Source organism: Vanessa cardui, chromosome 25 (genome assembly GCF_905220365.1).
Source record: "Vanessa cardui chromosome 25, ilVanCard2.1, whole genome shotgun sequence".
In the NCBI taxonomy this organism is placed as follows: domain Eukaryota; kingdom Metazoa; phylum Arthropoda; class Insecta; order Lepidoptera; family Nymphalidae; genus Vanessa; species Vanessa cardui.
In genome coordinates, this window is record NC_061147.1 from 8,991,528 (window position 1) to 9,003,974 (window position 12,447).

General features: G+C 38.0%; 1 protein-coding gene across 1 annotated transcript in view; it reads left to right on the forward strand.

Annotated features, from left to right (window-relative positions):
* LOC124540436 (vinculin) overlaps positions 1 to 12,447 on the forward strand; it is a 64,625-nt gene that overhangs the window by 35,927 nt on the left and 16,251 nt on the right. Inside the window, exons 3-14 of the mRNA XM_047117991.1 lie at positions 689 to 834; positions 1,173 to 1,278; positions 1,441 to 1,542; positions 2,763 to 2,895; positions 4,610 to 4,691; positions 5,305 to 5,422; positions 5,983 to 6,104; positions 6,766 to 6,832; positions 7,498 to 7,607; positions 8,339 to 8,441; positions 9,818 to 9,954; positions 10,701 to 10,831. Of these exons, the coding sequence (XP_046973947.1) occupies positions 689 to 834; positions 1,173 to 1,278; positions 1,441 to 1,542; positions 2,763 to 2,895; positions 4,610 to 4,691; positions 5,305 to 5,422; positions 5,983 to 6,104; positions 6,766 to 6,832; positions 7,498 to 7,607; positions 8,339 to 8,441; positions 9,818 to 9,954; positions 10,701 to 10,831 (1,357 nt within the window). The remainder of the gene's footprint in view (positions 1 to 688; positions 835 to 1,172; positions 1,279 to 1,440; positions 1,543 to 2,762; positions 2,896 to 4,609; positions 4,692 to 5,304; positions 5,423 to 5,982; positions 6,105 to 6,765; positions 6,833 to 7,497; positions 7,608 to 8,338; positions 8,442 to 9,817; positions 9,955 to 10,700; positions 10,832 to 12,447) is intronic.

Genomic DNA, 12,447 nt, shown 5'->3' on the forward strand with positions numbered 1-12,447 from the left:
AAATGGAATTAGTTTTGCAGACCTTCGGTGGTGGAGGTGGTTTAGGTTACATTCATTGCCCTGAGGAAAGCTCTACCAATTTGTGAGCAAAACACAAAAGCGGCGTGGATGTATCCCTAATTCGGTATACGTCGACAATGATCATCACACAGGTTGTTATAGCTAAAAAATGAAAATTGATATAGCCCTCTAAGGTAAGAGGGATTTGCTCATTTTGGATTATAAAAAAAAATATCTCTGCGTTATATGATGAAACGCAAGTACCCTACAAACGTTCAATTTTAGTTCAACAAATAAACAATTTGTCACAGATAAAAAAATTAAGGCATAGATCTGTCTACTATTCTTTTCTATAAAAGTAAACAAGAGTATTTTTCAGAGTTAAGATGACGTAAGTAGAACAAATAGGATTTATTCGCTTGCAGTATATTCTTCAAGTATCGCGGAGTAAGACGCGCTAAAAATACTCTGCCGTATGGGAAATAAACAACCGTATATTTGGATCATATTCGTGTAGTGATTTTGAAAAAAATATGAATCTGTGTCAAATAGACGCTCCCAATTATTTGTGATTTTATAAATAAAGTTTATATTCTGAAGTAATGAGAGCGCAGTGTCGTTAACTAAAGTTCTAATGGAACGTCGATATGCTGTCTTGAAACCGATCCATAAATCGAGATTTAAACAGGTGGGCCATGAAACAATCGAATCGTCTGATGATGCAGTGCTCCGGACCGATATGCCGGGTGCCTTGCGGAGAGTGGAAGGAGCAGCCACGCTATTACAGCAGGCTTCGGATATGCTCAGGGCAGATCCTTATTCTGGACCTGCCAGGTGAGTGGCAATTTTTTTGGATTATCATTTCAACTAAATGTTTCATGTAATGTAATCATTTTATTTATAATTGGAAGGCAATAAGGCAAACGGTCTTTTGTAAATAGTTGGTCAATTCGTTGATGAACATAATTATCGTGCATGTAAAGATCTTTGGTATTACACTTCTGTATTTGGAATCTTTTATATGTATTCTGTAATACAGCTTTGTTTAAAGCATTTATTTGTGTGTGAAGTGATACTGATAGTTTTATTTTGGAGTATTGGTCCGTCTGAAACTTAGTTTGACTGTTTTAACTTAGTTTCGTCTTTGTAATATAAGTTTTGGATGTTTTCAGGAAAAAACTCATCGAAGGTTCCCGCGGTATCCTTCAAGGAACGTCGGGTTTACTTCTCTGCTTCGATGAATCGGAAGTTAGGAAAATTGTCAAAGAATGCAAAAAGGTAGCTTTTGTGTTATTAATACGACGATTTTTAAAATATCTGATACTTATAGAATGCCTTAGTCATTTGTGTGGCCAAGCTCTTTAAAATAATGCAAAAAATATGTATTTACTACAATTATATATGGTATTATGAACTGACTTGTGACTGTTTTTCTTGCAGGTGCTAGACTATCTAGGAGTCGCAGAGGTGATAGATACAATGGAAGACCTGGTCCAGTTCTTGAGAGATATTTCACCTGCGTTATCGAAAGCCGCTAGAGAGGTTAGTTAAACAATTTCGATGTGATGTTCTTTAGTAATGAAAATAATGTATTTGAATAATGCCTAATTTTCGCCAAGATGCAATATAACACTAACGACCCGCCCCGGCTTTGCACCGGTACTTTATATGTATAGTTACATTACAACCAAATCTGTAAAATTTCAACCAAAGCCCTCCAGTAGATTTTTTCGTGAAAGAGTAACAAACATACATATGTACATCCTCACAAAACTTCACATTTATAATATTACGTGAAATATAGCTCCTTAAAATTTGATGTATGTACTTATTTAATATTATAGAACTTACTTATGTCGCTTTCAGATGAGTGAGATGGACAAAAACGCGTAGATTTCGTTCATAGAAAAGTCCAAACTGTGTGAAAATAATAAATGTGTATTTAATTTAGTGATTAACAATTGACGGCTGAAAAATGACATTATCTCGGACACCATATCACTTCGAGAATTTAGTGTTGAATTGACTCTGTGTAGGCCACAAGGGTCTAAGAGGCTAATATTAATGATGCCCTATCCATGTTGATACGACAGAGCTCAAGTGACGCTAAATTGGACGTTTTTTTTTTGAAGATTTGCGAACAATATCCTAAAAGGAAAATTGAATATCAATATTTTAATTTTGTCGACCTCCATGGTCGAGTGGTGTGTACACCGGTTTTCATGGGTACGCCACTCTGAGGTCCCGGGTTCGATTCCCGGCAGAGTCGATGTAGATTACCATTAGTTTTCTATGTTGTCTTGGGTCTGGGTGTTTGTGGTACAGTCGTTACTTCTGATTTCCATAATATAAGTGCTTCAGCTACTTACATTGGGATCAGAGTAATGTATGTGATGTTGTCTAATATTTATTTGTTTATTTAATTATACTATGAGTTTATGATCGATAGCACACCTTGGGAATGAAACGATCGTCTCCTGGCTATTTCATCTCATATTAAATTGTTTATTTATATAATATATGAGACAAACAAAAAAAAAAAGAAAACCCGCTGAGTTTCTTTCGCCGGTTTTTCTCAGGTCAGGGTAATTTCTTTTCCGAACCGGTGGTAGTGTTTCAATTGACCATCAATAAGAAAGTGTAATGCTTCTATATTGAATAAACTTATTTGAGTTTGAGTATATAGGCATAAAGTAAGTATAGAATTGAATAAGCGTCAGGTCTGCGATCAAACGTTAATGTAATCCCAATAACGCATGTAGGTCGCCTCCAGAGCGGCGGAATTAACGCACCCCCCTCACGCGGAAACCCTCACTCGCTGCCTGGAGAGTGTCAAGCGGCTCGCTCCCGTACTCATCTGCTCCATGAAGATATACATACACATACTGTCCGAGGGTGAGCCATATATACATATAGTATGACACAACTTAGATGTAGCATCGGAAAATGCAATGATACCGATTACTGCCGATTCAATAATAAAACAGCTCCCTATCGCGCTATTCGACACTATTCGTTTATAGAATCTAGAGTCAGTTTGAACCGACTCGAGAATGGTTGACCATGTCGACGTATCAAATTTGCGAATACATTAGGTCATATGATATTACAGGTTATTACGTTTGTCTAAAGATCATATTCACATAAGAAATAAATATTGATAATTTAAGTTAGCATACTTAGTTGGGATTTGATCGGTTTTACGAATTTTGCCGATGCAGCATCTATGTTTTGTCGTACTATACCTATCTATATATACCTACTATAATATTTTTGTCTTAATTTTGTCTTGTGTTGTTAATGAAGGATCGCAGCTAAAAGACTTGTCTTGAAGTCAATACTATAATACACTTTTTCCTTTTTTGTAATGTATTGGTATACAGATGAGCAAATGTGCCTTCTGATGGTATGTGGTCCACCAGCCAAAGATATTGGCGCTGTGAGGAATATTAAGCAAACCTTACATCACACCAATGCGTTACCAACTTTGGGAACTAAGATGTTTCTTGTGCCTGTAGTTACATTGTACACTCGCCTTTCAAATCGGAGTTTAACATATAACGAGTTTTTCTGTGCGGTATATTATCAGTTTGCTTTGTTTGGTGGTATTTACCCAAACGGCATTGAAGAAAGTTCTACCAGCATGAAATTTCGTGCTTTCTGACAACGTAGGTCGTGTACTAAACTTCCGGAAATATTTGTTCTTTAAATACAGAAATGCTGATTAAATCTTCCTTGTTTATCATGTTCCTATTTTACCGTCAAAATAGTAAAGAATACTAGAAGCCTATAATGTTCCATTGCGAATTGAAGAAACGTTTACATAAGTTTTTAGAGCAAAATGTAAACCAATATAGTTGACATTGTTGGGTTGGTCCAATGTAAGTGATGCAGTCAATATTAATTCAAGTTAGATTGGTACAATTTAGTAGTACCAATTTAGTTTGGGACCAATTTAACCGATATATGTAGGTCCAAAGCGCATTGTTCGTAATACATATGACCATATTTTCAACAAATAAAAATCAAGTGATTTTCACTGGCCGCTTTAATCACAGTTATTGATACAACAGTTACCTTCAAGCAATATTGTCCAAATGCCTGGTTAGCCAGTGTAATAAGTTCAAGCACATCACTGCGCCTTATGTACCTTTGTTAAGCCAAGTATGCTTTTAATATGACTTCAGTAACTGTATTCTGAAAGCCAGAAAATATGTGTTTTTTTGTTAAATTAAAGTCTGTGAAAGTCTTGTACTTATTTGATTTAATTTAAAATTAAATAAGTACAAAAATTTAAGATTACTTGGTGGTAGAGCTTTGTGCAAGCCCGTCTGGGTAGGTACCACCCACTCATCCGTTATTCTACCGCCAAATAACAGTACACAGTATTGTTGTGTTCCTGTTGGAAGGGTGAGTGAGTCAGTGTAACTACAGGCACAAGGGACATAACATCTTAGTTCCCAAGGTTGGTGGCACATTGACGATGTAAGGAATAGTTAATATTTCTCACAGCGTCATTGTCTATGGGTGATGGTGACCACTTATCATCAGGTGGCCTATATGCTCGTCCACCAACTTATACCATAAACATTTTTTTGTAAATTTCCAGGAGGTAAAGGCATTGAAGACGCCGCCGAAAATAGAAACTATTTAGCGCAGCGAATGGCTGACGAGATACACGAAATTATACGGTAAGTGTTTATCTATTGTGTGTTTGTTTATTGTAGTACACTCTCGTGCAAATGGCCATTAAATATTTGTGGTTTTTTTTTAAAACTAGTAGTAGTCATGTATCAAGCAAAAAGTAGCCTATGTTCTTTCTCGGAGTTCAAGTTTGCTTCATAGCAAATTTTATCAAATTCAAATCAGCGATTTGGTCGTGAAAGATCGATAAACAGACAGACATAGTTACACTAATGAATTGCACTAATGAATGTCATTGAGAGATATTATAGCTAAGGATTATCCATTGAGCATATGTTTATTTGAGCTGTGATGACTCAGTGGTTAAAATCGATGACTGCGAGATCAAAGCCGTATCGTTTGCGGTTAAGGAAAGCTTAATGGTGCGTGTATATGTCTAATTTCGGTGAAATTCTACCACATGTATCCATCGATCTGCATTGGAAAAGCGTGGTAAAGTTTGCTACGAAACTTTTTAAAGAGGGGGTCTTATCCCAGTACTCCCAGGGATAGGATGTTACTTATTATGCTAAATTTGGGAATGGTGAAATAATGTTAGTAATTTAACACAAACAGCTAAAAATAGATTGGATAATTGATATGATTATTTTTTTTTATTAGAGTGCTTCAGCTAACATCGTACGTCGAGGACGGAGGTGAGAAGGACAATATCGCGGTACTGAAAGCGCTGCAAAGTATGATCCACAATAAGTCTGCAGCGGCGCACGAGTTTCTCAACGTGAGTCAATGAAAATACTCTTATCAGTTATCATTAAAATTCTGGTGCCCGTGTGCTTATTTCCTTGATCAATTTATGATGAGGATGCGATATTTGGGATACATGTAAGTAGAATTAATTGTGTGAATGTATATGTGCGTGAGAGTGAGTATGTGTGTGTGTGTGTGTGTGTACATATACATTATTATTATTATATTTGTTAAGAAATAAGTAAACTTAAAAATAAGCGGTAACATAGATGTTAAGTAAGAGCGTCTCTTTCGCCAACAAACTGTCGACAAGTTTGGCGATTTTGTGTAAAGTTGTTAATGTTATTATATTTGAAAAGTAAAATTAAAATAAAAAAAGTCGTTACCCATCCGCTCCTCTATGAATTAAATAAATGGGAAAGATCATCGATAATACGGGATGATTTATTGCATCGTGTTGATTATTGAATACGTAATTTGTAGCGTATTTAAATGATGTACATTAATGCCCCCCCCCCCGCAGGACGTTATTGAATACGTAATATGTAGCGTATTTAAATGATGTGCATTAATGCCCCCCCCCCCCCGCAGGACGCGAGCGCGTCGCGCAACAGCGCGGGCGAGCGCGCGCTGCGCGGCGTGCTGACGGCCGCGCAGCGCGCCGCCGAGCACGTGGCGCCCGCGCAGGCGCAGCTGCTGCGACACACCGCGCGGTACGCGCCGCACGCGCACACACACACACACACACACACACACACACACACAATTCTGACTCCCGACTGTCTGCTAATGTGCGAAGTGGGGTCACCGACCCCTTATGATAGACGCCACCAAGTAACACACACACACACACTACTCTGACTCCCGACTGCCTGCTACTGTGCGAAGTGGGGTCATCGACCCAACCCTTGTGATTGACGCCACCGAGTAACAGACTCTGATGAAAATATATATCACATTATACACCCAACACCACCTAGCCAGACAGATCACCGGACGTGCTGATCTAAACTTAAATGTAACTTTTGTAATAAAGCTAGTCTTAACGGATTTAATTATTTTTATCATCCCAACGTTTCGAGCACTTTACAGTGTTCGTGGTCACGGGTAGACTGAGGTGACATTTGTCTATTTGAAGTACAAAAGAAATATTATTTACAACTATATATTACTACTACATATATGTAAAGAAATTGTTGGCGGTAGTTTTAGTTTTATTTCAATGTGAAATAATCGCGAACATCTAAGACAACATTATAAAATCTATCTATCTGCTATCATACATTACCTTAGCGTAGTACCCGATACCCACACGTCCAAACACAGACACATACTTCACGTGCATGCATTATAGTAATCCGTTGCTGATTCCAGCTCCGGCGGCATCAACGCGGACATGCTGTGCGACGAGCGCCAGTACGGACACGGGATGGAGCCGAAGGTATGAATATAATATATATATATATATATATATATATATATATATATATATACATTAATCTTAAATCAACTATGTTAAATAAAGTTTTTATTGGTCTAATTTTGATAATATGAAACTGATTTTAAGTAATCATTAGTAACACTTAACCGAAGGGTTAAAATCCAAACGGGTCACGTCATTGTCCGTACTTAATGATTGTTTTAATTTTCAATGATGAAGGACATGTTTAAAATGTAAAACTACCCCATAACTGGACCCCATTATCAAGAACTCCGAACCGGTAGAAAATAGAAATATTCTTTGTTTAAATAGGCTCATAAAAGCATTTTGGAAAAATGTTTAATTTTACTATTGAATAAAACGGTTCGGAAATAAGATTCTATAGAAAATAAGTAATTACCCTTTTCCACCATTTCAATTTCAGAATGTATCTGTAAAATACAATTTAACTTTTATAAATCTAGAAATAAACAAAACTAAGTCTTAAGTTAAACAGCCTGTATAATATAATTTTATTATACAGGCTGTTCCGTATTACCTTTATTTCTTGTGTATGTACATTTTGAGCCTAATCAATACAAGAATACTTCACAAATCGTATTACATACACAAGAAATAAAGGTAATACGGAACAGCCTGTATAGTAGTACTTACTTATTGGTTAGGCTCAAAATCTCGCTTCTGAACTACGCAATCAAATAAACGAAGTGGAGAATATCGTGAATGAGGGCGTCCGAGCGGCGGAGAAGCAAGGCGGCAAGACTATAGCGGCCAGGTACGGAAGCTTATGTATACTCCTAACACTCAGACATATTAGAAGATTATAGTAAAATACGTCATTGAAATTTACTAAGCATATAAATAAATAAATATGAGACAACATCACATACATTACTCTGATCCCAATGTAAGTAGCTGTAGCACTTGTGCTATGGAAAATCAGTAGTAACGACGGTACCACAAACACCCAGACCCAAGACAACGTAGACAACTAATGGTAATCTACATCGACTCGGCCGGGAATCGAACCCGGGACCTCAGAGTGGCGTACCCATGCAAACCGGTGTACACACCACTCGACCATGGAGGTCGTCGCTATACGAGACTACACAACACAAGTCGTTTCCTATATTTTTAATCGTATGTCGTAGTTGTGTTAATAATTCATCTCGTGCTCGGCGGTGAAGGAAAGCATCCGTTTTTATCTCGCTAGAAAAACCCGTTACGCGCTTCCCACACGTGATGGAAGGTGGGGGGGGGGGTGCGGGTCTCCCCAGTTCCCTGGAAGCCGAGTGCGCCCAGGTCCACCAGGCTTACCTACTAAAAAACCAGCGGACAAGCAACCAGCTTACCTACTAAAAATCTAGTTTTTACTTTACTCTACTTTGTTTAACTTAACATTGTACGATATACGCACGTGATATCGATTTAACATTCGCTTCATCTCTTTCTCGCAAATGAGTTACTATAATGTTAAAGAGAGATGTCTTACCTATAACCTTTCAGGTTAGAGACGGCCCATAAGTGGTTACTGCACCCAGCCGCTGATCCGTCCACCAGGATCGAAGGACAAAAGGCGATCAACAGCATTATCTCTCAAGGACAAAGAGTAAGTTATACAACTTAGATGATGACAGTCAATCATAATGCATGCTTTTAGGGTGACTTAATGAAGTGACATAATGAAGTTGCTGTGAAGACCTTCAATTAAATGTCATCTCGCTCTTAATAGACAACTTCACACTCATTTAAATTAAATTTTAATTATACAAATAATCCAAGCACTCGTGGGCATGAGTGATTGGGTATCAAAATCCGGTAGACGCTGTGTTCGTGGTCGTGGATACGAGGTGTGTTCAAAAATATTCGAATTTCGATCTTTTTGTAGCTTTATGTTGGTACTCATGTCTCTCACTTATGCCGACAAGCTCGGCCATTTCGAATGTTCACTTAATTGTTGACAGCTGCTTTCCTTGCACGTGTTTTGGATCGTCTTCAAATTTTACCTGTTACAAAAAAAATGGATCAAAGTTTATCAATTTTTTTGTGAAAACATATCGATTGGTTCGTGCCATTCGATTTTTATCAATGATTTGGGCATGAGACGGGTCGTCGCGAAATTCGTACCAAAATTGCTCAATTGCGACCGAAAACAGCATCGCATGAACATTGCTAATGAGATGTTGGACTCATAACTGGTGACGTATCGTGGGTTTATGGTCATCTCAATGGAAGCTGCCGCACGAACCAAGACCGATTAAAGCGCGCCAAGTTCGGTCGAATGTGAAAGTTTTGCTGACAGTTTTCTTCGATTGCGGGGGCGTGGTGCATCATGATACATGATAGCAAGAACTCATGAGTTGTTGCCACAGGGTAGGCCGGTCAATAAGGAACATTTCACAGAATGGTCAATATTTCTCAAAGTCACGATGATTTTCTGAGGTAGGGTTTGCTTTAGCTATCTATATTTATATTGTAAATGTGAAAGTAACTCTGTCTGTCTGTCGCTCTTTCAAGACCAAACTAATAAAACCGAATTTGATGAAATTTGGTATGAAGCAAACTTGAACTTCACAAAAAGACATAGGCTATGTCTTTTGCCTGACACATGACAATCAACGCCCTAAAACGCGAGTGAAGCCGCTGGCTACATCTAGTTTTAGTTTTACTTGGTGGTAGGGCTTTGTGCAAGCCTGTCTGGGTAGGTACCACCCACTCATTAGTTATTCTACCGCCAAATAACAGTACTCAGTATTGTTGTGTTCCGGTGAGTGAGCCAGTGTACATACAGGCACAAGGCACATAACATCTTAGTTCCCAAGGTTAGTGGCGCATTGACGATGTAAGGAATAGTTAATATTTCTTACAGCGTCCTTGTCTATGGGTGATGGTAACCACTTACCATTTAAAAAAAAACAACAAATAAATAATAAAACAGAATTGTGACCTTGATCGTTGAGGTGGTTGAGGGTTTGTGTGTCGCAGATAGCGGACAACCTGCACGGGCGCGAGAAGGCAGAGGTGCTGCAGCTGTGCGCCGACGTGCAGCGCCTCGCCGACGACCTCGCCGACCTCTGCCAGCGCGGCCTCGGCGGCTCCGACGAGGCCGCCGCCATCACACGGTACCGATTCACATTTACAAGTACTTTAGTAATGCCTTAATGTAGCCCGTCTGGGTAGGTACCCACTCAGCAGATATTCTATCGCCAAACGACAGTGCTCTGTATTGCTGTGATCCGGTTTGAAAAGTGAGTGAGCCAGTGTAACAGGTACAAGAAAATAACATCTCAGTTCCCAAGGTTGGTGGTGTATTGGCGATGAAAGGAATGGCTCATGTTATACATATGTATGTATATAGTAAAAAAGATTCTTTGACACCAATCTAATTATGATAAAAGGCCATAAGAATTAACTAACACCGAATTGTAACTTCTGTTAAAATCAAATTAAATAAAATTGTTAAATAAAATTGGTTTTAAAATCCATTCTATATTATTTATTAGAATTTAAATAACCAGTGAAATTAGTTTTTTTTATTCCTAGTACATATTTGGCGAAAATAGCTAATTAAAAATTCGGCGTAGCAATGGGGACGTCACTTGACAGTATTATAATGGGACATATAAGCCAATCAGGAGCGTTTTATGTCACGTGACAAACGTTTATTAATTATCTTGTTTTTTGTGAACCGCTATTGTGATATGTTGTTCTATCCACACTATGTTCTATTGTGATGTATTGAAAAAATAATATACATAAATATGTATATTATTTTTCGGCCACCGTAGGATATATATGTAAATACATATATATCCTACGGTGGCCGAAATTATTCAAGAAACGCTATCCTGTACCTGATTGTCCTCAGGCAACTGACGGACAAACTCCACGCGCTGAAACGCGGTATGGAACGCGCTGTGGTCAACCGTGTGGTCGAAGACTTCATCGACGTTGCAGCTCCTCTGAGACATTTCACTGATGCCGTTAACGCACCGGAAGGTAACTGAGACTTATCTTAACTGAGGTAATCTTTTCATGGGTACGCCACTCTAAGGTCCAGGGTTCGATTCCCAATCGAGTCGATGTAGATTACCATTAGTTTTCTATGTCTTGGGTCTGGGTGTTTGTGGTACCGTCGTTACTTCTGATTTCCATATCACAAGTGTGTTAGCTACTTACATTGGGATCAGAGTAATGTATGTGATGTTGTCTAATATTTATTTATATTTATTATGTAACGGAATTTGATATTAGGTGGACTATTGGGTGTTTTGTTTCAAATATGGAATAAGAAGTACTAAACTTCTTTATTTATTTATTTTATTTATTTAAAATACTTTATTGCACAACACATTACACGACAATGGGTAATAGAGAGACAAAAAAACAACAAATGGTGCGCAAAGGCGGTCTTATCGCTTATAGCGATCTCTCACAGACAACCTTTGGTGACAGGAACTTAAGACGAGAGAACAGGTAAGTGCAAATAGAATTAATAGTTAAGAGATAATAACTATAATTTAAGTAGACTAATATTGCAGTATAATAATAAACTACACACAACTACATCCAAATAATACACATATAATAATATAATATACATATAATATATATCAATATATATACATAATTATAAACTACATATTATTTCATACTTACATACATTCTTGGGATATGGACAGATAATAGTTTTTCAAGCGATGTTTAAAGATGGACAAGGATTTCGATTGCCGAATATCGTTGGGTAGTGCATTCCAAAGTTTGACGGTTTTCACAGTAAAAGAGCTACTGTAAGTTTGTGTCCGGCTGCAGGGCGTTACAAGCTTATTATCGTTACTAGAACGCAGGTTGAGTATACTGTCACACCCAAGAAATTTGAAGCGTTCTTTCAGGTAAGGTGGTGTATGTTCAACATATAGCAAAGAGTAAAGAAGAGATAAGGCGTGCAAATTTCGTCGAAGCCTGATTGGCAGCCACTTTAACTGAGACCGATACTGCGAGACATGATCGAATTTACGTAGACCAAAGATAAATCTAATGGCTAAATTCTGCAGTCGTTCTAATTTGTTTAGAAGGTTCTCAGTTAAGTCAGTGTAGCAGGCGTCGGCATAATCCAATATTGGAAACAGGAACGAATTGGCTAAGTTGATCTTAGCCTTGATTGGCAGTAGATTTTTCCATCGCCTTAAAAAACCAATGATGGCATACATCTTACGGCTTATTTCTGCAACCTGAGGGACCCAGGAGAAGGAAGCATCCAGAATTAGCCCAAGATTTTTAGCCGTTTCTTGCAGTGGTAGTATGTGGCCATCAAACATTATTGGAGGTAGATTTTTTTCTTTAATCCTCGACAGAAGCTTAACACTGCCAAAAACAGCTACCTGTGACTTCCTCGGATTCACTTGGAGCCCGTAAGATCTACACCATTCACAGATTTTTGCCAAATCATTATTCAACGTTGCAACAGCCTTGTCGATACCGTCCAAAGGAGCGGTAACATAAAACTTCTTTATTGGTTATTTACTCATCACGGAATAATGTCAAACCTCTTTGTATATTCAACACTATACATGCAAGGGTAAACCTAGTTGCTATACGATAATAAGGTCTTTAAA